Here is a 25567-nt window from a genome sequence, read left to right as displayed (position 1 = left end):
CTCCACTTTCTCTGCCTCTGGGAGGGACTCATAAGTCTCCAGTATTCAGGGTTCCAATATTCCCCTATAAATCCCTCCTGCCCAGTTTCTCCACCCTGACATTACTAAATGAATCTATAGGAAATGAAGGATTTACCTTTAATTCCAATATATTTGGTAGCTGACGTATCTGCCGATTTTTTGTTCCTAAATCCAATGCATTGATAAAAGCCACTGTTATTTAAACTTGCTCTTGGGATAAAAAGATCCAAGCTTTTGTTAGAAACCAGAAGGACTTTTCCATTCCAAGTGTATTTCACGGAGGTCAGCTTCTCTTTTCCCCTTTGCTGGCATCTCAGAACCAATATGTCTCCTTCAAACACAGAATAAGGAGCCTGTAGGATTAAGGAGCCTGGAAACAACACAGAGATAAGATACCATCATTCAGGACACTACCTCCTTTCCCCCTGCCCCTTCAATTACAAAGGCTTTATTGTTTTCTTTCTGCCCCCATCAGAAGTTAATCTCCTGACCAAAGTCTATTCATTTCCTCCCAACTCAGTGAGGCATTCTTCAGATACAACTCCTAAACAAATTCTAAACACATGTATTCAATCATTTAAGGACAGATTCAAAATGTAAGGACTTTAATATGGAGAAGAAAAACCAAAGAAGGTGTGATCAAAATTTCTGTCATCATACAATAGAGCAAAAATCAACACCAGTCTGCTCACTAAATCTCCTAGCAGGTGCTATCAAAGAGGAAGCCTTTGGAGAAATATGCAAGGAATCATGGCAGTGCATTGGGGGATGCTAGAGAGAAGAACTATTTTCAGAGACACAAGGTTAGGTTCGATTGATTGTGAATGTGGTCCTTTGTGGAAATTTTCCTGCTGTGCAGGCTGTGACTTGAGGTTAGCTGTATCAATTCCGTCTTAGATCCTGAATACCTCCTCCTAGAGAGCCACGTCTGTGAAGGGGATCCAGAACATTATGTGTAAATGAGGTAGAATTGCACGGGAAGGGATATGGGCATTTTGCAAATTGGAGATGAAAAAATAGAAAGGAAGAAGGGACAGATACCAGGACAGGCAGGGATGAAAGGCCAGAGGTTTGAAATCTCTGACTTTCTCCTTCATGCTCAGCATGTCCGTGTGTGTGATTTCTCCCCTGTGAGGCTGTGAAGTTCCACAGGGTAGCATCTCAGACAGCTTCCTCTTCGTATTGACTAAACAAACGAATTTCCTGGACAATGTAAATGTGTGAGAATGTATGCTGATTAATATGAAGCATTTCAACTCGAATTTCAAGTGAAAAACATTTGCAGACAACGAGGAAGAGTGTAAAACTGTAAGCAGCTGAGGCTGAGGGAGAAAGAGGAAGGAAGGACCCCAGTGCTTAAAAACTGCAGAGAGCTACAATCTTAACCAATTCACCTTCTCTCTCACCTGTAGAAAAGGTCAAGGATACAGGGTCACTTAGAAGTGAGCCCTGGACCTTGCATCTGTAAGTTCCCGATTCACGGACTTGCAGGGTATCTCCTGGGGTTTCTCTTCGTGTTGTGGGTCCATATTTCCCGTACCATTCTGTTTTCTCTGGTGCATGGAAATGAAACCTATTGCAAGTCAGATTCACTGTCTCTCCTTGAAAGACTGTGGTCCATGGAGGTTGGAGGGAAATCACAGGTCTGGGTGCAGCTGCTGAGAAGAAGAGAAATGAGTCTGAGGTGGTGGTCCCTGCAATCGCTGCCACGGAGGTTCCTGTGGGGACGACAGGAGGACCTGGATTTGAAGAATCCCCTGGGTCCTGGGGAGAGCTACTGCTTCCCCAAATTGCAGGTTCTCCAGTTGGGCTCGCCTTACTGCCAGGTGCCGTGGCTGCTCCGGGGTTTCCAGGAGCAGACTGACCTTTCAGAGGGCAACCCCAGCGGGATCCATTCATGACTGATCAATGATGGGAGGTTTACAAATCCTCTTGCCTTCTCAGGTGAAGCCGATCCTCAGGGACATAACTGAGCATTGCATTTCTCCAGCATGTATTCCTTCCTCCAGGGAACTGCATGTTACAGTTCCTCTCTAAGATGAGTGTGTGTGTGTGTGTGTGTGTGTGTGTGTGTGTGTGTGTGTGTGTGTGAAGGGTACCAGCACATGTCATCCCCAAATATGTTTCTTTCATATATGAATTATTTTGAACCAAAAGACCATTGGGAACTACCAGAAAAAAAGGAAAAATCTAAAAATAGGCCATATATTTTCTTTTCCTAAAGAAAATTTGCTTTGATAAAGGCATCTCCTTCTGTCGGACCTTCTCAGTAGAGAAGATATTGGCTTAGATCTGCACAACAAATCATACTAAACAACCCTTGTTACCATGCTTTTCCTTGTCACCACCCATAACTCGCTTCTCCTTCTCCAGAATCCTCAAACCCCTCAACGTTGTTTAGCCTAAGATGATATGTAAACCTCGATTATCTGCCTGCTTCCTTGAGCCACATTTGACTTTGTGATCTTCCATGTGTACATGTGTAATTAAAGCTTACTTTTTCTCCTCTTAATCTTTTACCAGTTTGATTCATCAGCCCCAGCTAGTGAGCCTAAGATGAGACGAAGCAAAAATAATTGTTTTTCCCTCCCTTACATGCGTCATGAGCCTATATTGGGACTGGACTTAAAGATGGAAGAAATACAGAAATTTGGAGATTAATTATGCTGGTATTTAAAAAGTCCAAATCGTATTTTTACTCATATTCTAACAAGGACTTAACTCTTCACTTCTGCCTGCAAATGTTTGATGGGTGGCTAAGAGCAAGATTAAAGACTTGGCATTCCCACCTCCATTTCACATCTATTCCCTTTGCTCCAAGTCACCTTTGATTCCAGGAATGGGATCTGATCCAGTAAACATCCTGTGATGAGTTGAAGCTACCTGCCAGGCAACATTAATTTTTTTTTTTTTAAAACCTGACATGGTCAGACCTGACCAATCTTGAAATAATGAGATAATATGGAGACAGACCTCTCCTGATCAGGATCACCTGCTTTGGTATCTTTGCAAACTTTCTAGTTATGCAAACCCCCACCGGTGCCTTTGTTCTTTTCTTCTTCTTCTTTTATAAAGAGAGGGGAACTAGGTGCCTTTACTTTATGTGATGCTGAGGATCGAACTCAGTGCCTCACAGGTACTAGGTACATGCTCTGCCACTGAGCTACAGCCCCAGCCTCTCATTCTCCTCTTTAAAAACCTTAAAGTCATTGTCAGTCTATTGAAGATGGGGCTAAAGGGATGGACCACTTCTCTTCCCAGCAGAGCTACACTGATTAAAATTCCTTTCATGCTTTCTATCATTTCCTTTTCTATTTGTTTTTAGGGTGAGTGGTTGGACCTAATTTTGGGGGTCTCCCGAGTCAGGCCTCTGGCCTAGGACTCAAGTAATAATATCAATGAGAAGCAGGTGTGGGAGAGGGGAGCAGGCTGCTGTCTGAGGTGTGAAGTATGTCTAGACAGCTACAAAGGGTAAGACTGCAGGGAAACAGGTGCTCCCAACACTCTAAACCTCAAAGACACTCTCAGGGCGAGAAAATATTGACCTTGCATGAAACCGGACCCTGAGATCTTTGAAACATGAGTGGACAGAGCTGGAGAATCCAGGGCAAAAACAAGTTTTTTTTAAAAAAAAAAAAGCATTAGCATTAGCTTCCTGTGGAAAATAAGGGAAGAGATTTATGTTTTCTTTCAGAATTTCTTTTTCTGTCCCTTTTAAGTGTTTATAAATGTTATAATGGCTAAACAAGAGTCTGGCCAGTCTCCAAACCCAGGAAAGTCCTGGGTGCCATGTGTTATCCTTAAAAAAAAAAAAAAAAGGTGGGGGATAGTAAAACATCATCCCCAGATGCCCCCTTCTTTTTCCAAAAGCTCAGCCAAGCCAAGGCAGCACTAACACCCCTGGGCTGCAAAGTGCAGATACCTAGGATCTTAGAGGACCTGGCTTTCTCTTTAGCACGCTGGGAACCAGGGAAGTTTAGTGCCATCTGTCAGAAGCTCCTTTCTTCCGTATATGCTGGGAAAGTTGCTCCTTGACATGCTGCTCATGCAAGCAAACCAAAGCCGCTGATGTCACTGCTGCTGCAACCTGATGTGTAAAACCTCCCTCTGCGTAGGGACAGTTGTGGAACTGAGAGCCCCGTGGAAAGAATACAGATCACTCCTCCTGAGCCAGGCACCACTGGACAAAACTGCAAGAGGGAGGGACGAAGGAGGCGCATGCTTGAGGGAGGGGCTGCCTGTTCAGCCTGTCACCACTGAACTCTTCTTGGAGCAGTCACTTATCCCCGCCCCAACCCCTGGTACTGGTGATTAAACCCAGGGTGATTTACCACTGAATTAATCCACAGCCCTTTTTGTTTTTTTACTTTGAGATGGGATCTCACTACTTCTGGAGGCCAGCCTCAAACTTGCAATGCTGCTGCCTCAGCCTCCTGAACTGTCACTGATCATAAGTCTCACAGCCATCTCTGGACATCTTCTTTGGCCTTTTCACAACCTGCCCGCTGCCCTGGCACAGCGGGGTCATGAACTTGCCATGCTATCTTTTTGGTTTGGGGGAGATGGGCATATGGAAAGACGCTCCTCTGTCTCCCGGTTTCTGTAGGAGGCTGAGTCTAACTTTGCTGGGCTCCCCGACGCCAACATGCAAAACTACCTGTTGTTATAAAAATGTGAGAAGTTTGTTTCTCCTATGATAAAAGCCAATCCGCTAACACAGGTGGTCCTCCCAATTACCATAGTTAAGATAAACTACGTGTGAGGTTACTTTATTGGAAAACCAATTATTATTTATGTTGAAAACACGTATGTTTGGATTATCTGCTTGACTAAATAGAGGAACGGAATTCCTTTCTGTCTTTGCTCTTTTAGTGATTTTCCTATGAGGTGCATTCCATTCTGGCTTAACACTTATTCAATAATAAAGTGTTTTTTTTTTATCTACTACCATTTATGTAGAAGATTTCTGGGTTGGGAGGAGATTTTATTTTTTAATGCTAATTCCCTGACAAGAAATTATTACTGAGGCTTCCTGGTTTTTTTGAACCTGAATGTTTATTTTCTGAGTCCTGTAGTTTTGAGGTGGTGAAGCTAACAACAAAATTATCCATTATTAGAAACATCCCTCCGGATGCAATGCTCTTCTCTGGCTTGCTTAAAGATGAGTGGCTTGGTAAGCTAATCTTTCAATGGGTCTAAAGTGAAAATGGATGGCTATTGCAGATTGTGCCTAAGATGCAGTATTTCATGAAGTTGGAAAAGTCATGTGGAACCGCTGTTCTGATGGCTGGCAACAAACACAGAGGTGAAAAGCAGATCTGTTAACAATGAAAAAGGAGAAATGCATCACAAGGAAAGCAGTGGTCTGGTTCCTGGAGGTGGGTCCCGTGCCCCCTCTAGACTGCTGGCCCCCCCCCACCATGGGCTTGGAAAAGTGAAGCAGCTGGCTTTCCTCGCTACTCCATCCAGGTCTGGGGGAAAGCTGTCAGAGGAATAAAACTAAGGGACAGCAGGGCCTGTGGGTTCCGGGGAAAGTCTGCCTTTACGCTGAAGGAAGGGAGGCACGTGGGGATCCTCTACAGCCTCAGTCCCCTCCTGTGCTGCCTGGATCCTGTGCGGCCTCGATGCCACATTTGAAAACCCAGTACTAGGTCCAGGCTTCGCTCTACACAGGGCCTGTGATAGTCTAACTTCTGTGAAATAGAAAATAAAACAAATTATAGTGCGATTATTTCGTTTTTCAAAAATAAAAATCTCAATTTTGGATGCCGCTAATTACTATCCAATTTGCAGTGGAATCGCTTTACATGGATTTTCGTCTTGTTACCTTTTCATGCTCAGATAAGGGGGAAGTGTCTAGAGTTAAGGGCTTATAAGAAATTCCTTTTTTAAATCTTGAGATATTAAGTATTATTAACTTTTTTTTCCCTAGAAGAACATCCCAAATATGTCTTTTAATGATATCCAAATGTTATAAAAAGGCCTTTCTTGTGTTTAGGGGGGAAATAAACTGTAAGGTCACTTGAATGCATGTTTTAGATGAAGAGGTTAAATGTTTCTGTTTGGTAATTTGAAACATTCGAGAGTTTTGCAGACTTTGACAAAAAAAAATTCTCAGCCAGACATAGTGGCACACTCCTGTAATCCCAGGAAGCTGAGGCAGGAAGAGAGAGAGAGTTCAAAACCAGCCTCAGCAACTTAGTGAGGCCCTATTTCAAAATAATAAAATAAAAGGACTGGGAATGTAGCTCAGTGGTTAAGTATCCCAAGATTCATGCCCTGGTACCAAAAAAAAAAAAAAAATCTCTGAAGGGAAAATATCAGGGAATAAAATTGATCAGATTATGTAAAATGCATGTAAAATGCATACAAATGCACCACAATGAATTCCACTATTATGCACCAATAAAACAAGATAAAATGTTTTCTCTTAAATATTTGGGCAGAGTGCCCTGGGTGCTCAATGGGAATGTGTTGTGTTTCTCCTGAAGGGAAGAGCAATGTTCTATTTCTAGGGGACACCTGTCATGTGCCTAGGAAGCTTGGGACAAGGGAACAGGGACTTGGGCAGCAGGTCCTTTCCTGGAAGGAAGGAAGACCTTCCCTCCTTTGATGGGTTCAACTGGATTCTTCTTTGGTTCAGGTAAACTGCCCGTCTGGTGTGCCGTGGCCTGTGACCAGGAGGACGTCCCTCGTCAGGGCCTTTGTGAGGTTTGGCACTGGGTCCTGAGATCAACCACACTCAGGGGCTGACGTAAGACCTTCTGGTTTATTTCCTCATCCTGGATCCATTAGCAAGGTCTTGCTGAGTTAAAATCCTGTCTCCCTCTGACAGGGAAATGGTTGGTGTCCATGACGTCGTGAGGGAGAGCCACAGAGACAGTGTATACCCGGGGGGCTGTGGCTCCTGCTGGCTCAAGCAGGACAACCACCAGCAATTCCCAGGATGTGCTTGGAACACTTGAAGGAATCCCACGGTGGTTGCCAAACATTTGTGAGATAGTTCTCTATAAAAACTAGACTTTCTATCAGGGTGCGGTGGTGCACACCTGTAACCCCAGTGACTTGGGAGGCTGAGGCAGGAGGATTTCCAGATCAAAGCCAGCCTCAGCAACTTAGACCCTCTCTCTCTCTCTCTCTCTCTCTCTCTCTCTCTATATATATATATATATATATATATATATATATATATATATTGGAAAGGACTAGATTGTAGTTCAGTGGTACAGCATTTGTCTAGCATTCATAAACCTCTGGATTCAATCCCCAGCATAAAAGAAAGAGAGAGAAAGGACAGAAAGACAGACAGACTTGGCTTTCTGCTGAATAGCAGATGGATGGGAGGTCAGAGTTATCATAATTTGAGCTATTACTAGAAAAATGTGTCCACAGAAAGTTAGTTACACATGGGTAGGGACAGAGTTGGAGCTCCAGCCTCCCACTTTGTAATAATGGCTTTTAAAAATCTTTCCCTCTCAAAATCCTATGCATTCCAACATCAGCCTTGGCCAGAATCCCACATCAGGTGAGGGGATGCCTCCTCCTCCTGTGAACTCCGGTGACACGTGCCCCAACCTCCACATTCATCCAACACGTGGCAGGTTTGGATGGAGAAAGGTACTTCCGAATAGTCTAATGCTTAGCATCAGAATCACCACAACAACTGGTATTTTTATGTCCCTGCAGTGCTCAGAGAAGAAAGGAAGGAGACAAGGTGGTCTTTCTTACAAGAGTTAGAGGCTAGTCATTAGAGTATCTGCAGATGTGAAAGAGAAAAGAAACGGGGGACTTACCAAATTGTCCGTGGACTGGAGCTGCAAGAGAGTAAAAACCAGGTATCAATAAAGGCAGGGTGTTCCCAACCATGTCTCCCTGAGAACCCGCACGCCACATTCTATTACAAAACAAGAGGAAGAGAAACACATGCAGTTCCACGTAACATGGTGGCCAAAATCTCACGTTATGGACTCAGACAACCTGGTTTCCATTTTAGCCATGTAAACCCTGGGCAAACCACATAAACTTCCACATCTCAGTTTCCTCTTTTGAAAAATGAGAACCATAGAAGTGACTTCGTGGTGTTATTGTAATGAATTGAATTAGTAAGTCCTCAATTAATGGCTGCTGTCAATTTTTTTTTTTAAGTATGGGGCTACTGCTGATCTTGACTCCTGGAGTATTCTTCTCCTTTAGTACCAAGTTAAGTCAAGTCACATCCATGCATTAGGGTCCAAATGAACCTTCCCTCCTCCATGAAGCCTTATCAGGTGTCTAGAGGCTGAAGCAAGCTCTCTCTTCTTTTGACTCAGGATGCTGACAATCGTAGCTTATTGAAGCTCCGAACTGAACATACAGTATGGGGTGACGGTTAAATGCATAGTCTCCGAAGTCAGATGATGGGTTTGAATCCTGACACCACCACTAATTCTAGCTGCATGAATCTTAGTATTGAGACCACAGTTTCTGTGCCTTCGTTTCCTCATTTGTAAATGTGAGTTATAATAGTTCCAAGCTACAGGTCGTTAAAAAATTGGATAGATTAATAATATGGGGGTATTCCTAGAAGGGTGTCCAAGACATAGGGGTTAGCAAGAAGCAATTGTCATCATCACCCATCATGCCGTGACCCAGTGTGTAACACTTCTCTGATACTGGCAGGTCAAAGGTTCTTGCATTGGAACTTTGATGCTCTAATCAGTGTCAGCTCTTGAGGGTGGAGGCTGTGATCTCCAGGCCTCTCTAGTCTCTGAGGTGCTCCGCTCTGGGCTATGCTGACACCATCCACCCATTCTTTATTTGCTGATCCCATGAGGTGCATATCACACCAATAATAAATCTTCCCCAAGTTAGAGTCGGGGGATCCAAGTTGGAGCAAGACAAACACACTTAACAAATACACAAGACTGAATTTTTAAATTCCCAAGTGTGAACTACTAGGAATTCAGTGTCTCACGTGGACAAATATTGTCAAATAACACAGAAGCAGGGGCGGGGGTCGGGGCAGTCCAAGGGAAACCATTTTATTTTTTTCTCTTCTCATGGTTTGATTGCAGGATACAGAGAAGGAAATAGCTATTCTCAGCAAAGCATCAATTGCCCCAGCTCACAATTAGAATATATATGGTCCTTAGAATCTCAGATTGTATTTTTCTCTGGGTTTTCATGAGCTGCATGGGAAGGGGGTAATCAAATCTAGTTATTTTGTTTATTTGTTTGTTTTGTTTTCATTTGAAAACAAAAATGGGGAGGGATTTCCCACAGGCAACTAAAAGCCAGAGTGGATGAAGATCACATCTCTGGAAATCAATTTCTGTTTATTTCCCTCATAGCATTAAATCAATACCTTCCCTTTTGTTCATTTTCTGCAGTTTTCACTAGCCAGGAGGGGGGACCCTTTGCTTGGGATGAGGCTCAGGCCGGGCACCTGTTCATTACTCACCGAGGACCAGCAGGGACATCCACAGCAGCATGGAGTCCTGCCCCAGCAGCTGAACAAGGAGCAGATCTCAGGAGACACGCCCGGTCAGCCCAGAGGGTCAAAGCAGCATGTATCCACACTGTGCGCTCCCAGAAGCGAGTTCAGGAGTGGTTCTCCGAGTAGAGCTAGGTGCATAATGAAGTGAAAAACAGAAGTGGAGCGATCTTTCTTAAAATACCATGTTGCCCAGTGCAAGAGAACCCAGAAAGTGAAAGTCAGTATTTGACAGGAGGATTGAAGCTTTGCTCTGACGTCTTGGTGTGAGGAGTTTGCTGTCACTCGCATCCTGGTAGGGGGAGTTTCTCCAGCTGCAGCTGTCACATTTCCAAAACTTTCTGGCTCTGTCTTTCCAGGAGATAGAACACAGGTGGATCCTCTCTGATACCAGAAACCAGGCAAGACCGAAGTCCTCCCGAGGTTCGCATCATCCAAGGATGTACCTGAAACACCCCGAGATGGAGAACATTCCATTTGGTCAGAAATGCCCTCCCCGACCCTTACTGCCTCTGCTGGCCCCACCCCTTCAGCTGGCTGTCTAGACACATGGTGAATTTCTTAGTCACAAGACAACTCTAACCTCTAACATGCATGAAAATATCCTGACTCATCTCTCCCAGGGGAAGCCACGACCTGTGATCTGAGTAAGAGATGAACTGAAAAGGAAATTAAGCCCCATCTTGCTCTTCTTAGATAACGAGACTGTGAATTTCCACTTAAGGTCCTAGAATCTGAGTTTTGCTACAGGAATATCTTGACCGATAACGTTGTTTATAAAAGTGTATTCCAGCTAGAGTGCCAGGTGCCGGGAGCAGAGTAGAAATCTGGACTCAACAAGCTTTTTATTCTAGTGGGGGAGACAGACTGTCAATAGGGAATGAGACACAGAGTGGAAGTGCTCTGAGGAGAGGGAAATTGACTTGGGATGGGGAATCAGGAGAGCCTTCCTAGTGGAAGTGGCATTCAACCTGAAGGCATGTCATTCTAGAACTGGGAGTCAGCGTGGCTGAAGGAGGAAGGCAGTCACCATCCCCATTACCATCATCCCACATGTCTCCAAATAAATGACCCTTGGCCTTCTTGTAAGGAAGGATAATGGACCTAGAAGCAAATGAGGAGCACTCTGTATTTTCTAATAGAACTATGAAGGTATAGCCATATATACTGTCACACACATGCGTGTACACATCCATTTTTACTCTCGCCCTGGCCCCTTTCAAAAGTTAGGGAGGAACATAACACTTACAGGAAAGCAAAGAGGTGGTGCTGATTTTCCATGAACTTTTATTTAATGGGGCAACTGACTTTCTTACTACTTCACTTCCATTGGCTAAAAGATAAGTTTTGAAAAAGGATCGCCAAAATAGAACATTTAAAACTATAACCTTCATTAGCTTTTATGATTTACCAAATCAGGTAATTTGTTGGAAAACCGAATATAAAAGAACTTACAATTTTAGAGACTAAAGTAAAATCACCAATTCACCAGGACACAACATTAAACTGTGCATTAAATGACGTCTGAATGCTGTCTGTGACAACCCATTTTTAGCTTGAACTGCACACCACAAAAAAAAAAAAAAGATATTTAACAAAAAGCCCGTTTTAGAAAGGCCTATTTTAAAAAAACTACACTGGAGGGTCCTCTTTACTTTATGGGAGTGGAGTGAGTTCACATTTTACCGATTTATTCTGGTTTGATTGCTTTTCATAGATTGGTGCCCCTGGCATTTGTTTTAATCCGACTTAGTCTATTTCAAATAGGCTTTGCAAATTCAAAGCCTGTGGGAGCCGGATCAGCAATGTAGAGAGAAGGGAATGACATGTTAGAATAATCAACTTCCAGAATGCAATGAAATTCAATTATTTTTTACTGAACTATTGGATATGCTTGTAACAGTATAAGAATGTATTAGAGACTATATTTTCAATCCAAACTTGAAAAGTACAGATTGTCATGCAGACATAAAGTTTTTTCCTTCAGTAGTCATTATTGTTTTTAGTCAGGAACTGGAAACCTGACATCGCCTCTTCTGCACCAAGAATTAGTGTGAGTGAGAACTTACATTTCATATTGTATTTGCAACGTAGGATTCAGCTTTGTGTTCTTCAAACGGTTGCCATATTTAGTTTTATTGTTTTCTAAAGGCAAACAATTATTTGCAAATGTAGGCACTTCTGACCGTGGGAAGGAACTGTGCACAATCGTTTTTATATTGGGGAGGACTTCTTCTTTGTAGAATCCTGGCAGTCCTCCATTGCCACATTGTTCCTCAGTGTTGCCTTACTCCTCAATTATTTCTATTTGTGACTCTTCAGGCTCACTATCAATATTAATTGATTAAAAAAAAAGCAAATTCAACCCTACTGGTTTATTTTCAGATCTTTCCTTTCTGAACTCATTTTTCGATTCCACGATTTGGGATACGTAGTTCAATCCTTTCCTTTTATTTCTGGAAACTGATTTCAATGAAGAGGATCCTAATTTGGGGTCATTGCAAATGCTTATCTCAGAAGTAGTCAACGTGCCGAAAGGGGAGGCACTGTCCGCTAAAAGTCCCACTATTTGGTCTTTGGTAAGAGGATTGCTCAGTGGATGACATAAACCATTTACTTCCTTTTAATTCACCGTGCTGCAAGTAAGCCACCTGTACTACAAAGAAATACACGAGGCAACCAACTTGTAAAGGAAAGATTTGTTTATCTCACAGTTTTTAGAGGTTCAAAGGCACAGCACCTCACTGGCTTGCTTGTGGTCAGGGTGGCAGAGGACAACAACAGGGACAGCTGTGTCAGAACGAAAGGTTACACCTTAAGCCCGGAACTGAGAGAGGAAGGGCAGAGCCAAACTTGGGCTTTTATCTCAGTCCTCTCATGAGAACTACCAATGTGTCCCATGAAAACTGTCTTCCAAGGGTACTTCCTTAGTGACCTAAGGACCTCCCTCTTGGAGAGACCTGCCTCCCAGTACAGCACTTGCCAATATCTCCACCCTGGAGACCAACCCATATATAAACCTTTGTGATTGGTTGATTGATTGATACTGCAGATCGAATCCAGAGCCTCTCCCATGCTGAGCGGGTGCTGAGCTCTATCCCCAGTCCTCCAAACCTGGACCTGTGGAAGGCACTTCTTGTGGCTTGGATCTGGAATGTCTCATGTGCTCTGAGGGGGGGCTTTTGGGTAGCGACTGGATCATGAGGGCTTTGGGCTCCTCGGTGGATTCATTGATTGATGGTTGAATGGACTCCTGGCAGGTGGAAACGAGTTGAGAGAAAAACTCACTGGGGGCCAGCCCTAGAAGGGTCTGTCGTCTTTCTGGCCCTTCCCCGCTCTCTCTTGGCTTTCTGGCTGCTGCGAGCTGAAAGCATATTTCCGCTGTGCCCTTTCACCATGATGCTCTGCCTCACCTCAGAGTCAAAGCAATGCATCATGGGCTGACACCCATTAACCAGGAGCCAAAATAAATCTTTCCTCCTCTAAGTTGTTTTGTGCAGGTATCACAGCCATAAAAAGTGGACTAACCTCAAATGATAGCCATAGTGACATAGTACCTCCTAAACTCCCTGTGTGGCTGATCACCATATTCTACGTCTTATTCATCACATAAAGTGTTGATCTCTCTGTGGCTCTAACATCGAGAACTTATCTAGCTCATGCCCCCTTTTTATTACTGAGTTTGAGATATATTTATTCTATATCTAAAGTGTTAGCACAGAGTGATGGCTTTGGATGATGTGACGATGGATTTAAATCCTCCGTCATGGTAAAACACTGCCATCTTGAATTTAAACTTCCTAACATGTTCAATGTTAATACAGATCATGGTAGGAGTACATCTAGATTCTGTTAACTAATGTGTTCAAGCTATATTTGTCTTTTTAAGACTTGCGGTAAGTGGCAAAAATGGCTATAAGTTATTTCCCACCCTGTATCCATATGCTTACAGTGTCATCTTGCAGTGTAATTTCTCTCAAAAAGTTGAATCCATTTTTATAGTTCTTAAACATGGTTTGACCTTGTGTTTTTGTGACATGATAAATACACTTTGGTTTCTGGTACACAGCTTATGAAACTCATAATTTCCTGAATGACAGGGGAGCTAGGAACATCTTTTATTCTAATATTTGTTCTTTAGCTACAGCTCACAACACCAAAGTCTTAAATCTTTTGAAATTTCCTAGACACTAGGACCACCTTTTGTTCTAGGAAGGTGGCTCTTGATGGGTTCTTGGATGGTATCTGGAAAGGATCTAGTTAGAAGCCTTGAGTCATAAATCGAAGCCTAAATTTTCAATTCTACCTTCTCAAGCATACACAACCTACTAGTCCAGGAAAGGAAGGGGAGTGGAAATGAAGTTAATAGTAGACCACGTGATGTGGTGAGGCCTCCATAAACCCCCTTGATTCAGGGTTCAGAGAGCCTCTACCTTGGTGATGGGAGGGTGGCCCATCTCCACTCCACGGGGACAGAAGCTCCTGTGCTCTGACTTCTTCCGGACCTCACCCTAGGCGCCTCTTCATCTGGCTCTCCATCTGTATTCTTTATCATATGCTTTATAATAAGCTGGTGAAGGTAAATTAAGTGCTTTCCTGACTGAGTTCTATGAGCCATTTTAGCAAATTATCAAATCTTCTGAGGGGCTTGTGGAAATCTGACATGGTTTGAATATGCAGGATTCCCCAAAGGCTCATGTGTGAGATAATGCAAGAGTGTTCAGATACAGAAAGATTAGATTATGAGAGTTGCAACCTAATCAGTGGATTGATGCACTGATAAGGATTAACTGGATGGTGACTGTAGCGAAGTGGGGGGTGGCCGGAGGAGGTGGGTCACAGGGAGGTATGCCATTGGTTGGCGAGCAGAGCTCTTTCTTGGCTTCCTTGGTACCATGTCCTGAACTAGTTCCCTCCACCACACCTCTCTGCCAAGAATGTCTGCCCACCTCAGGCCCAGAGCTACAAAGTCAGCTGACCAGGAACTGAACTTCTGAAACTGTGACCCAACATACATTTTCCCTCCTCTATGTTGTTCCTGTAAGATCTGTTGGTCACAGCGATGAAAAGCTGATTTGTAGCCATGTTGGACAGAAGTGTGGGTACTCTGGACAACTAATATAGGTGAGTAGCATCTGATGTGCGGAGCATTCTCACTGGACAGAACACTTAACCTCGGGGCTCTGCATTAACTCTAGGTGGATTAAAGTGTAGGACACCCGGTTTGTTTCTGTGGAGAACTAGAAGCTTGCTTGGTGTAGAAACCCACACAATTCGGGTAAGAAGAGCGGGAACGGAACAGTTTTCCTCCAGTCTTGCTTTCGCCAATAGAAGTGGCAGAAGCAATGTGGTGAAAGTTCTGAACGTGGTGCTCAGGAGGGCCCGCATGCCTCCCTTTCACTATTCGGAAGACACTGACTACTGTGTGAATAAACCTGATCTTGGAGAGAGGACCCAGTCACCTCCGCCAATGAAAAGGAATCCATCACAAACAAGATGGCCCCAACCTGTGAGCTGACAACATAAATGCATGAGTGAGTCCAGGAGAGTCCAGCTAAGCCCCACCCACATTTCCAAATGGCTGAATCATGAGACAAACAAATGGCTATTGTTGAAAGCCACTAAGTTTTGGTGTGGTTACACACAGTTATTAACGGGAAAGACTTACCTTAATATGCTATGGTCACCAGGAGCAAAGTATTCAGTCCCATCTTGAGTGTTAATGATATTGAGATAAACATAGTTAACCTAAGCATTATTGTTTATATTTATATTCTAATAAATTGCAATAGAAAAATGAAATGAATTACTTTAAAATTTTCACACACTTAGCCTTTCAGTTCTATAGTCATATTTTCAATTTCTCGAGTATCAGCCAATGGTCGATTCCCTCCTGTAATCATAATTCTGCTAATAGACATTCTTTAGTAAAGTCATGGTAGAAACACATGTGCAGATTTTTAAGAAAAATTTAAAATAGAATGACCCTGTGACCCAGCAGTCTCCCTCCTGGGTGTGTGGCCAAGGGACGTGAAGTAAGCCTGTTGAAGGGAGATCTGCCCTCTCATGTTCATTTCAGCATCATTTAAAACAGCCAAGCTGTGGAATCAATCTGTCTGTCTGTCCATGGAGAGACAGGTAAAGGAAATGTAGTATAAACACACGATGGAGAAGTATTTGGCCTTTTATTGAAAAAAATAAGGAAATCCTGTCATTTGTGATAACTTGGATAAACCTGGAGGACATTATGTTAAGTGAAACAAGCCAGGCACAGAAAGACAGATCCTGCACGGTCTTACCCATATATGGACTCTAAACATTCAAGCTCATAGGATGAGGAGAGAGTGGGAAGATGGTACCAGTCTGGGGTGGAGACAGTAGAAGCTGTTGCTCAAAAGCTTCACAATTTCACAATAAGATAAATGAATTCTGGAGATTTACTGTACATCGTGGTGACTGTTAGTAATGATACATTGTATACTTGAAAATTTGTTTTTCATTTATCTGTTCTTTTTAGTCATATATAACAACAGAGTCCATTCTGATGTATTTATACAAGTATGGAATATATCTTTTTCTATTGAGGACTCCATTCTTATGGATGTACACAATGGAGGGATTTACTGTGTTGTTTTCATTAGGAGAGTAGGTTTTGAGGGTTCTCACCATAAAAAAGTTAAATATATGAGGTAATGCCCATGTTAACTAGCTTGCTTTAGCCACTTCAGAATGCATACATATATTAAAGCATAATCTTATGTGTCATAAATAAACACTAAAAATTTTAAAAAGACATAGATTACAGATTTACCTTCTGTGGAATTTTTTTTTACTTAATACATAAATCCACTTTATCATAGCTATATTTAATATATAAACACTTTATAGAAACCCAGTTCAAAGTTCAGTTCTTTATTTTTTTAGTTCATGAAGCTCTTCAACAGTCATTTTCTCTAGTCATAATTCTTTAACAATAATCGATTCATATATATATATATATATATATATATATATATATGAATTTTTTTTCTGCTTTCACAAAGAAACAATCTCTTACCTTCTTTTCATGAAACCACAAGGTCTTCTGTTTTGTTTTATTCTCTCACAGGTACAGATAAAAGCTCATTGTCTTCTTCAATCTATTGAAAGTCAAACACTTGGACATTTGTGAGAATAAGCGGTAATTGTCACTTGTCTTCAGTGTTGGGAGACAATATTGAGTGGCAGAGATTATGGCCAATTGGAGAACGTGTGCTTCACTTAAAGGTAGCAGCTGTGATTTGGCTTCCGAGTATTGCTATCCATAGCTGATAATAGCACATGTTCTGAAGATCAGCTATTACCTGATTTTTCCAATTTTTAAGAGAAGTTCAAAGTATGTATTTTTATGTTAAACCTCTTCACTTTTAACTTGTAAATAATTTATGCATTATTATATGAGCCAGCAATGTGGTCATTTGTGAAAACGTGTATAGTAGGAACTTAATATTTTCCCCAGAGTCAATACAGAGTAATAAGCAAAGTGGCCCAAATGCAGACAAGTTGAATGAATGCTTGAATAAATGATAGAATAGAATTCTTAATAAGGGCACAGGTAGGGAAGGACAAGACCCTTCCATGTCTCGCCTTTGGCCCAGCTTCAGGATTTGTGGAATACGTCAGGGAAGAAAAGGAGAAGACTGATGGCAGAAAGGCCAGAGGCAGAGGTGTTCTGAAGGAGATTTTCAAAAGAGCGCTCTCTCCAAAGCTCCCTCAGCCCAGCATGAGGAGCTATTCTCCCTCTTGAATAGAGAAGCTCTTTGCCACCGGACCCTAACGTTTTGGACCCCCTCCCCTTTTTTGATACTGAAGACTTGGGCACTTCACCACTGAGCTATATCCCCAGCCCTTTCTGTATTCTACTTATTTACTTATTTTATTCTATTTTTTAGAATAGTGGTGGCAGCAACATGGTTAAAGTCATTAGCAATCTCCTGCTGATTATACATGACAGCAGAATGCATTTCGATACATTTTACACAAATGAAGCACAACTTCTCATTCCTCTGGCTGTACGTGAGGCAGAGTCACACGGATCTTGTAATCATATATGTATATAGGGTAATAATGTCCATCTCATGTCATCATCCTTCCCACCCCCTCACCCCCTTCCCTTCCCTTACTTCCCTCCGCCCAATCCAAAGTTCCTACATTCTTCCCTAGCCACCCCCATTATGGATCAGCATCTGCTTATCAGAGAAAACAGTCAGCCTTTTGTTTGGGGGCGGGGTTGACTTATTTTGCTTAACATGATATTCTCCAGCTCCATCCATTTACCTGCAAATGCCATGATTTCATTCTTCATTAAGGCTGAATAATATTCCATTGTGTATATGTACCACGTTTTCCTTATCCATTCATCTGTTGAAGGGCATCTAGGTTGGTTCCATAGTTTAGCTATTGTGAATTGAGCTGCTATAAACATTGATATGGCTGTATCACTATAGTATGCTGATTTTAAGTCCTTTGGGAATAAATCGAGGCATGGAATAGCTGGGTCAAAGGGTGTTTCCATTCCAAGCTTTCTGAGGAATCTCCAGACTGCTTTCCAGTGTGGTTGCACCAATTTGCAGTCCCACCAGCAATGTATGAGTGAACCTTTCCCCCACACCCTCGTTGACACTTACTGCTCTTGTCTTCTTGATAATTGCCATTATGACTGAAGTGAGATGAAATCTCAGAGTAGTTTTTGATTTGCATTTTTCTAATCGCTAGAGATGTTGAACATTTTTTCATATATTTGTTGATCAATTGTATTTCTTCTGTGAAGCGTCTGTTCAGTTCTTTAGCTCATTATTATTTTTGTTGTTGTTGTTGTTTTTGTTGTTACATTTTTTGAGTTCTTTATATATCCTGGAGATTAGTGCTCTGAGGTGCGTAAAGATGTTCTCTCATTCTGTAGGTAAAGATGTTCTCTCATTCTGTAGGCTCTTTCTTTATGTTATCGATTGTGTTTTATTTTGATACAGAATCTTGCTAAGTTGTTGAGGGCCTCACTAAATTCCTAAGGCTGGCCTTGAATTTGGGATCCTCCTGCCTCAGACTCCCAGGCTGCTTTTTGTAGTAACCTCTCTTGCAGCATCATCTCCACATCATGGAATGAGTAGGTTATTGTGGATTAAAAAAAAAAAAAAGACTGGGAACTGAAACTAGCCATAGCTTAGCACTTTCATTAAGATGCCCAGGGACAGAAGAAGAATATAATTAAAACTACTGATTTACTTAGAGTATTAGATGTCCAGGTCACTGTCTTTAGCAGATTCTTGTCATTTACTTACTCCATGTCTTGGGAACAAAACAGCCCTCCAATTTGCACTTCTATTTGTTTTCAGGCAGTCTCACCTTGCTCGTGGACTGGGTGGAAAATAGTGTAGCATGTGAGATTCTTCCACTCCCCACCCAAATACTGTCAAAACCTGGGCATGGAACCTTGGCTCAGCCAGTTAGATTTTTATCCCAGGACTTTGCAGCTTGAGCTGGTGACATCAGGGTGTGGAGACTCTGTGGTGCATGGCCCTGCACGATGTGGAGACCAACTTTCTGCAGCATGACATTTGCAGGTTTCCTGCGGCCTGGGCTGTCAACTCCTTCTGGGTTCTACTCACTTTAAAAGCTTATTTTTCTTCCAATTTTCTGAGTCCTTGAGGTCCTTTCAGTAAATTATCCCCCTTTTAAAAAGACAGCCAAAATGGGTTTCTCTTGCTAGACCCTAGAAACCCAACTAAAATATCCTGAAGATTTGAAGATCTGCAGAGTCTGCGCCCCTGATTAGGACTATGAGTGCATATGAGGACCCCACCTGTGTTTCTGTGTTTGGAGATTCAGTTTGGGAAAATGTGGTGGCAGCAATAAGTCATTAGCAATCTCCTGCTAAGTTGATTTTTAGAAATTCTATAAGGAACAGTGTTTTCCATAATAATGATTGGATATTACAGGTACCATTTATTATGTGCTGTTTTTGCAACAGGCATGTTTTGGAGGGTCCCATGCAATCTTTCAACAACCTGATGAGAGAGGAGCAATTATTCCCAATTTACAGATAAGACAACTGAGGTTCAGAGAGACAATTAGCTTTCAAGATCAAACAACAAGCAAGCAACAGTTGGCATTTTGCTGGTCCAAATCCTGTTTTCTTTTTGTTCTACCACATCTTGAGTCTTCTGAAAACAGAGAGGGGAAAAGTCTATTCCTAAATATATCCCACAGACCTCATGGTATCTTCAAGTCTCTGTGGTGTCTTTCCTAACCACTGTACCTGTAACTAGCTCTTCTCAGCCCCTCATCTTGTTTTCATGACTTATTGGTTGGAGCTGACCAGTGACAGTATGTCAGGATCGCTAAGTTCAAAGCACAGAGACAAACTCTGCTGGAGGGAGTGTGGAGGCAAAGAAAGAAAAATATTCAGGCCCACATTGCCTAAGAAAGTCAAATGCTCATTTTTTTTCTTTTAAGTTGATGTCAAGTTGAAAGTTAATCTAGAAGCTGTATTAAGAATCAACTTATCCTGCTTGGTGCAGTGGCCCACACCTGTGATCCCAGTGACTCGGGAGGCTGAAGCAGGAGGAAGAACTCAAGTTCAGAGCTAGAGTAGGCAGCTTAGCAAGACCCTGTCTCACAATGAGAAATAAAAAGGACTGGAGACATAAAGTGCCCTTGGGATTGATCCCTAGTCCAAAAAAAGCAAACAACAATGACGACAAAAGAATTTTTTCTTTCCAGGAATGGGAAGCAGAGGGTGCAGAATGAGGAAGGGAAACCCTTTAACCAGGAACCTAATGGCTTTGAGTAATCCTTCATGTCATCAAGCTATGTTGATGTAGTACAGCACATGTCATTCCATGATTATAGCATAAGCAGATGCATATAAAAGGCCACTGTGTACGTGGAGTGTGGCCTCAACTGTTTGCTCTTCACAACTAGTTTTCTGATTCCAGTTAGAAACTACTTACACCACATTATTATGTTTAGTGTATTTATTTACATGGGACTCATGAGGGTGTGAGAGTTGTCAAAATAAAAATGGAGTTGCTTATGCCAAATGCTAACTAACCAACTAAAGCTGGGAGGTTATAAAGGAGAGGATCTTATTCATACACATATGAGGTAACAGTGATCACAGAAGACTCTCCTAGAACCCTAGCCCTGCACAAAGGCCACTTCAATCTCACACAGAAATTATTTCTGCAAGGACATCGAACTATCAAAGGCCTTTTCATTACATGCACATTACCCTTGTTATTGATCCTTATAGCCAAGGATTATTATCTCAAAACAATTTATATAACAGTCCTCATTTTACCTTTAAAAGTTCCCCCCATTTCAACTTTCTTGAATGTGCTCATAGTAAACTACATTGTGTGTATTCCCATTGCAATGTGTATTCCTAAAAATAAACAAAGATGTTTATTCCTAATTAAACTTAGTAATCTTTGGAATAAATCTCTGTTCTCACCTTCCAGGCAAAGAAGCCCAAATGATAGCCCTGCTCTATTCTTCTCTTTCTAGTCTCAATGTCTTCTCACATCAAACTCCTTCTGCACAGGAATTCAGGCTCTCTGATATGTTTCCAGACATGGAAGTTGCTCAGCCTCACACCCGAGGGACCCTGAGTCTTCACCCAGTATGGTGGTGACCAGGAGCACCAGGGAGTTATTTCAGCTTGATCCCAGGGCTCAGGCATTGCCGAAGAAGTAGAATTGGAGCTGGAGAGCTGACCTAGAGAGAAAAACCAAATCTCATGTTCATGGTCACGTTGGGCTCCCCGTGGTAGATCTGAGTGCTGGCATCAGGACTGGAGGTGGAAACAGCTCAAGAGAGAAGAAAGAAGAGACAATCCCTAGACACTGAGGCTCAGAATTCCTTGAAGGAAGCCTGGTGCAGTCAGCATCAGCAAGAAGGTCATTTAGAAACAAAGCAATGTGCCATGGATGTGGCCCAACTGGACAGTCAGACACCTTGATGGGCACTCTGTCGTCCAACCCTCTACAGGCTTTGTTTGCATCTAATATGGTCACCTAGCGGGTAGCCATTGCCTTGAACTTGGATCTGTGTAGATCTGAAGTTCTGCTCCATACAGAAACCTGCCCAAGAAGCAGTGCACACACACAGGTCACGGTTGGGAGGCCACTACGTTGCTTGAGGATGCTATTGGTAGGATGAAACTTGAGTTTCTTATGAAACTTCCTTGAAATAATAGTTCATTCATTTTCTCTTTCTCTCTTGCCTGGCATCTCAAAATCCCTCTGTCTCCTTCAGAGTTAGGAAGGGGGACTTGGAGAACCAGCAGGTGTGTATCGGAGGACACTTAATTCTCTCCCTGATTTTCCCCTGCTTGATGAAACCTTGCACAGATATCTCGCTTGATATCCTCTCCACAGTGGATGATATCTTAAACCCATTTTCCCCACAAAACTCACCGGCTCATGGCTTCCCCAGAGACCATTGCATCTTTCTCCTTTCTAGGTTTATCCTTCACCCAGAAGCAGGGGGCAGCTGACGGATACTTCCCCAGTCCATCAGCAGGACTGCTAGGCTCCTCAGATTTCCCTCTCTTGGTCCCCAGCACTGAAGTGGAATAGCACAGAGATAGGAAGACAATGGAGAATGAAGTCCAGTCCTTCGCTTTTCTTGGCAGGTGGTCTTCCCTCACTGCTGGTTGGCTTTACTGTCCAAAGGAGGGTTTGACAGATGTCCGGTCTCACCAAAATCTTACCTGGGGTACAGCAACTTTGCAAGAGCACTCAGTGGAGACAATTTTCATGTATTTTTCATTCTTTAACAGATAGATCAATGAATACTTACCATGCCATCCCGGGTGTGAATATCATAGTTACCAAGAAGACTGAGCCACTGTCCCTACCCTCAAGAATCTTACATTCTAACAAAGGAAATTCAAAGTAAGAAACCAGTTATAATCCAGTGTGATAGAATGACGGCAGAGGGAAACGGGGTTTCAAGAGCACTGAAGAGAATACGCAACTGCTCTTTGACTGTTTAAGAAAAGACCATTTGTGCAGCCTGGATATTACCGGCATAGAGTCCAAATGTTAAACCTAATATGATGAAGTTTGAGACCATTTTTTTTGTACATTAAATATTAGTTACATTGAAAAAGTAAAACAGTCTCAATTTTGTAGCTCATCTTGTTTCATGAACTGTTTTGCTATTTGTATATGTATGATTTTTAACCTAGATTTTGTTTATTTTTTGCAGTGCTGGGAATGGAACCCAAGTCCTCACACACACTAGGCGAGTACCCTGCCACTCAACCATATCTCTATCTCTATAACCTAGTTTTCTTAAAAATTTTTATTTGTCCTAATCTCATTTTAATGAGTGTTAAGATACAGGATTCTGCTTTTATTTCCTCGGTATTATCATAATAACTATAATGAACATCCTTATGTATATCTTTTTCTCCACACTTATTTTAGATTCTCGGTACGGAGATTACTGTGTCAAAATACATGCCCACTGGCTTTCCAAATGAGCTTTACCGTGTGCACTGCCAGCAGCAATGTTGCAATCTGCCAGTCTCAGCCAATCTCCCTACACTGGGTAAATAGCACTTAGCCTTTTGGAGTGGTTGCTGATGCTGTAAATTTAATGACTGTAGATTGCATCTCCATTCCTATTTCTTGAATGGATTCATTCATTCATATAAGAAATATTTATTGACTGTAAGGTATGTGCTAGATGCTTTGATAGGTTTGGGGGATAAAAAATGGTTCGTGTGAAGCTCATTGTCAGCTCAGCAGCAGCTGGCAGGAGTGTTTTTGTATTATATAATCATGCTCTTTATCCATTTACTCAGCAACACTTTCAAGTTTTTCTTACCAGTTTATATGAATTATTTATATTTTATCTCAACTCTTTGATTTATTTGCTGTAAATTTTTTTCCAACACAAAATTAGTTTCTACTTTAGTTCTGTTATTTTAATACATAACTTTTAGTTTTTATATTATAGAATCTCTGATTTTTCTACAACATCAATGTTTATGAAGATAATCTATTTTAAAATAGCCTTAATTTTCCATCAGATTTTAGAAAATTAAAAAAGAATTTACTTATCTTATAATCATCCAAAGTTTATTTTTAAATTTATAGAACAGCCTGAAAATATATGTTTGGTGATGTTTCTTTATCATGCATTAAGGAATATATAATTAGATTTATTTCTAGATTTATATTATTCATATTATTATTTCTGGGTTTAGACTATTTTCCATGGATGTATATTTATATGGAAGTAGATTTTCATCATTGTTCTTTTAAAATAATCTATCCTTTGACATTCTCACCCTTGTTCTTTTCCAGATAGACTTTTGAATATTTTATTGAGTTCTAAGGAAAACTCTGCAGGTAGTTCAAAATTCTACAGAATGTACAAATGTACTTGAAATGAACCAACATTTTTATAACATTTCCACTGTTTTTCACTTTTATTGCTACTTTGGATGGAACTTTTTTATTATAATCTAAAACTGGTGATGGATAATATTCAAGGATTTCATTGTTTTTTTATATTTATCTTGAATATTTCTAATTAATGTGTATTTGTGCTTTCTTTGGTTGTTTCTCAGATTTTGTGGTAGTGGGGATCAAATACAGGGACACTTTACTGCTGGCTACACCCCTAGCCCTTTTAATTTTCAACTTTTGAGCCAGGGTCTCACTAAGTTGCTGAGGTTGGTTTTGAACTTGTGATCCTCCTGCCTCAGCCTCCTGAGTCACAGGATTACAGGGATGTGCCACCACATCTGGCCTAATTCATGTGTTTTTAACTCTTCCACATAGATGACATGATCAAGAGCAGGTGGTTCATGGCGATAAGAGCAAACATGCAAGTGTTAAAGAAGTGTGGTGAGATGAATAAAGAATGAATAACGATTTTTAAAATCTTAGTCTCCACTAGGCATGCCTTTTGTTTTTATTCCCACTCTAGTGTGTCTGCTGGGATGTAAAAGCTATTGAATATGATAATTGTAAACATTTTGGTCCTAGCTCCCTCCATTTTAGACAGCATTTTTAAATTCTATCCTTTTATGTGTAACACTGGATATCAATTTAGAAAGCATATTCTTTTATACCTGTGTGTGTGTGTTTGTGTGTGTGTGTGTGTGTGTGTGTGTGTATGTATACATATATATATATATGTTGTAGTTGGACTCGATATCTTTATTTTTATGTATTTATTTTATGTAGTGTTGAGGATCGAACCCAGCACCTCGCACACACTAGGAAAGTGCTCTACCGCTGAGCCACAACCGCAGCCCTAGAATGCATATTCTTTATCATGTTAAGTAAATATTCTTTCAAATTATGAGATGATTTCTTTAGGAATAGTTACTGATTTTTTTATTTAATTTTTTTTTTTTTAGTTCTAGATGGACACAATAGCTTTATTTATTTATTTTTATGTGGTGCTGAGGATCAAACCCAGGGCCTCATACATGCAAGGCAAATACTCTGCACTGAGCCACAACCCCAGCCCCTAGATACTGATTTTTTAATAACTATTCCAATATCTTTGGCACCTGTTGACATCGTATGATTTCTTTTATCCAGCATTTTGATGTGGGATTTTATAGAATAACAGTAGATCTCCATATATTCTTCAATTCTAGTATGAATCTTACTTGGTGGTAGTTAGCATAGAGATGAACATGATTCGCTCATCATTGCTAGTGAGCCTTCGATAAATGTTAGTATTTCTATTATCATTATTATTTTTACTCATGTGCTGCTAATTTTTTTATTTAAGAGGTTAGGAGCTCATCATCTAAAGAAAGCTTGCCCAGTCCCCCCCTCCCCAAGCCTAAAGATGCCCTGAGGGCAAGATTCAGAGGAGGGAAGCTTTCAGGAGCATCTGAGTGAGACTCGTGCTCTGGGGAAGGCACAGGGTCCACCCAATCCAGGTCCTGCTCCCTGGCACCTGCTCACCTAGAACCAGCACCCCCACCCCCCAAAAATACAGTGGCATGGTGTTCTGCTCCAAGAGACTCCAAGCAAAGTTCTTTTGGTAATTACCATA

At 41.5% G+C, this 25567-nt stretch overlaps 1 protein-coding gene and 1 long non-coding RNA gene across 9 annotated transcripts in view; one reads left to right on the top strand and one right to left on the bottom strand.

The window, feature by feature from the left end:
• LOC144368425 (Fc receptor-like protein 4) overlaps positions 1-12779 on the bottom strand; it is a 28592-nt gene extending 15813 nt beyond the window's left edge. For 3 of the 8 annotated variants that reach the window (XM_078027278.1, XM_078027282.1, XM_078027283.1), the window contains exons 1-3: positions 12514-12779; positions 1428-1679; positions 137-391 (exon numbers count right to left, since the gene is read on the bottom strand). In XM_078027278.1, coding sequence (XP_077883404.1) covers positions 137-391; positions 1428-1679; positions 12514-12568 — 562 coding nt within the window. In that variant the 5' untranslated portion in view covers positions 12569-12779. Of the gene's footprint in view, positions 1-136; positions 392-1427; positions 1680-7814; positions 7836-9460; positions 9995-12513 lie in introns of those variants that run through there. The other 5 variants (XR_013428182.1, XM_078027284.1, XM_078027279.1 and 2 more) reach the window with 4 other exon arrangements.
• LOC144368427 (uncharacterized) overlaps positions 1-23509 on the top strand; it is a 44602-nt gene extending 21093 nt beyond the window's left edge. Inside the window, exons 2-3 of the long non-coding RNA XR_013428183.1 lie at positions 22314-22428; positions 22745-23509. This is a non-coding gene — a long non-coding RNA (uncharacterized LOC144368427). The remainder of the gene's footprint in view (positions 1-22313; positions 22429-22744) is intronic.
• Positions 23510-25567: the final 2058 nt, after the last annotated feature.

The sequence above is a fragment of the Ictidomys tridecemlineatus genome, chromosome 11 (genome assembly GCF_052094955.1).
Source record: "Ictidomys tridecemlineatus isolate mIctTri1 chromosome 11, mIctTri1.hap1, whole genome shotgun sequence".
In the NCBI taxonomy this organism is placed as follows: domain Eukaryota; kingdom Metazoa; phylum Chordata; class Mammalia; order Rodentia; family Sciuridae; genus Ictidomys; species Ictidomys tridecemlineatus.
Note: the sequence above shows the minus strand (reverse complement) of the source record. Positions and strands in the feature narration are given on the sequence as shown.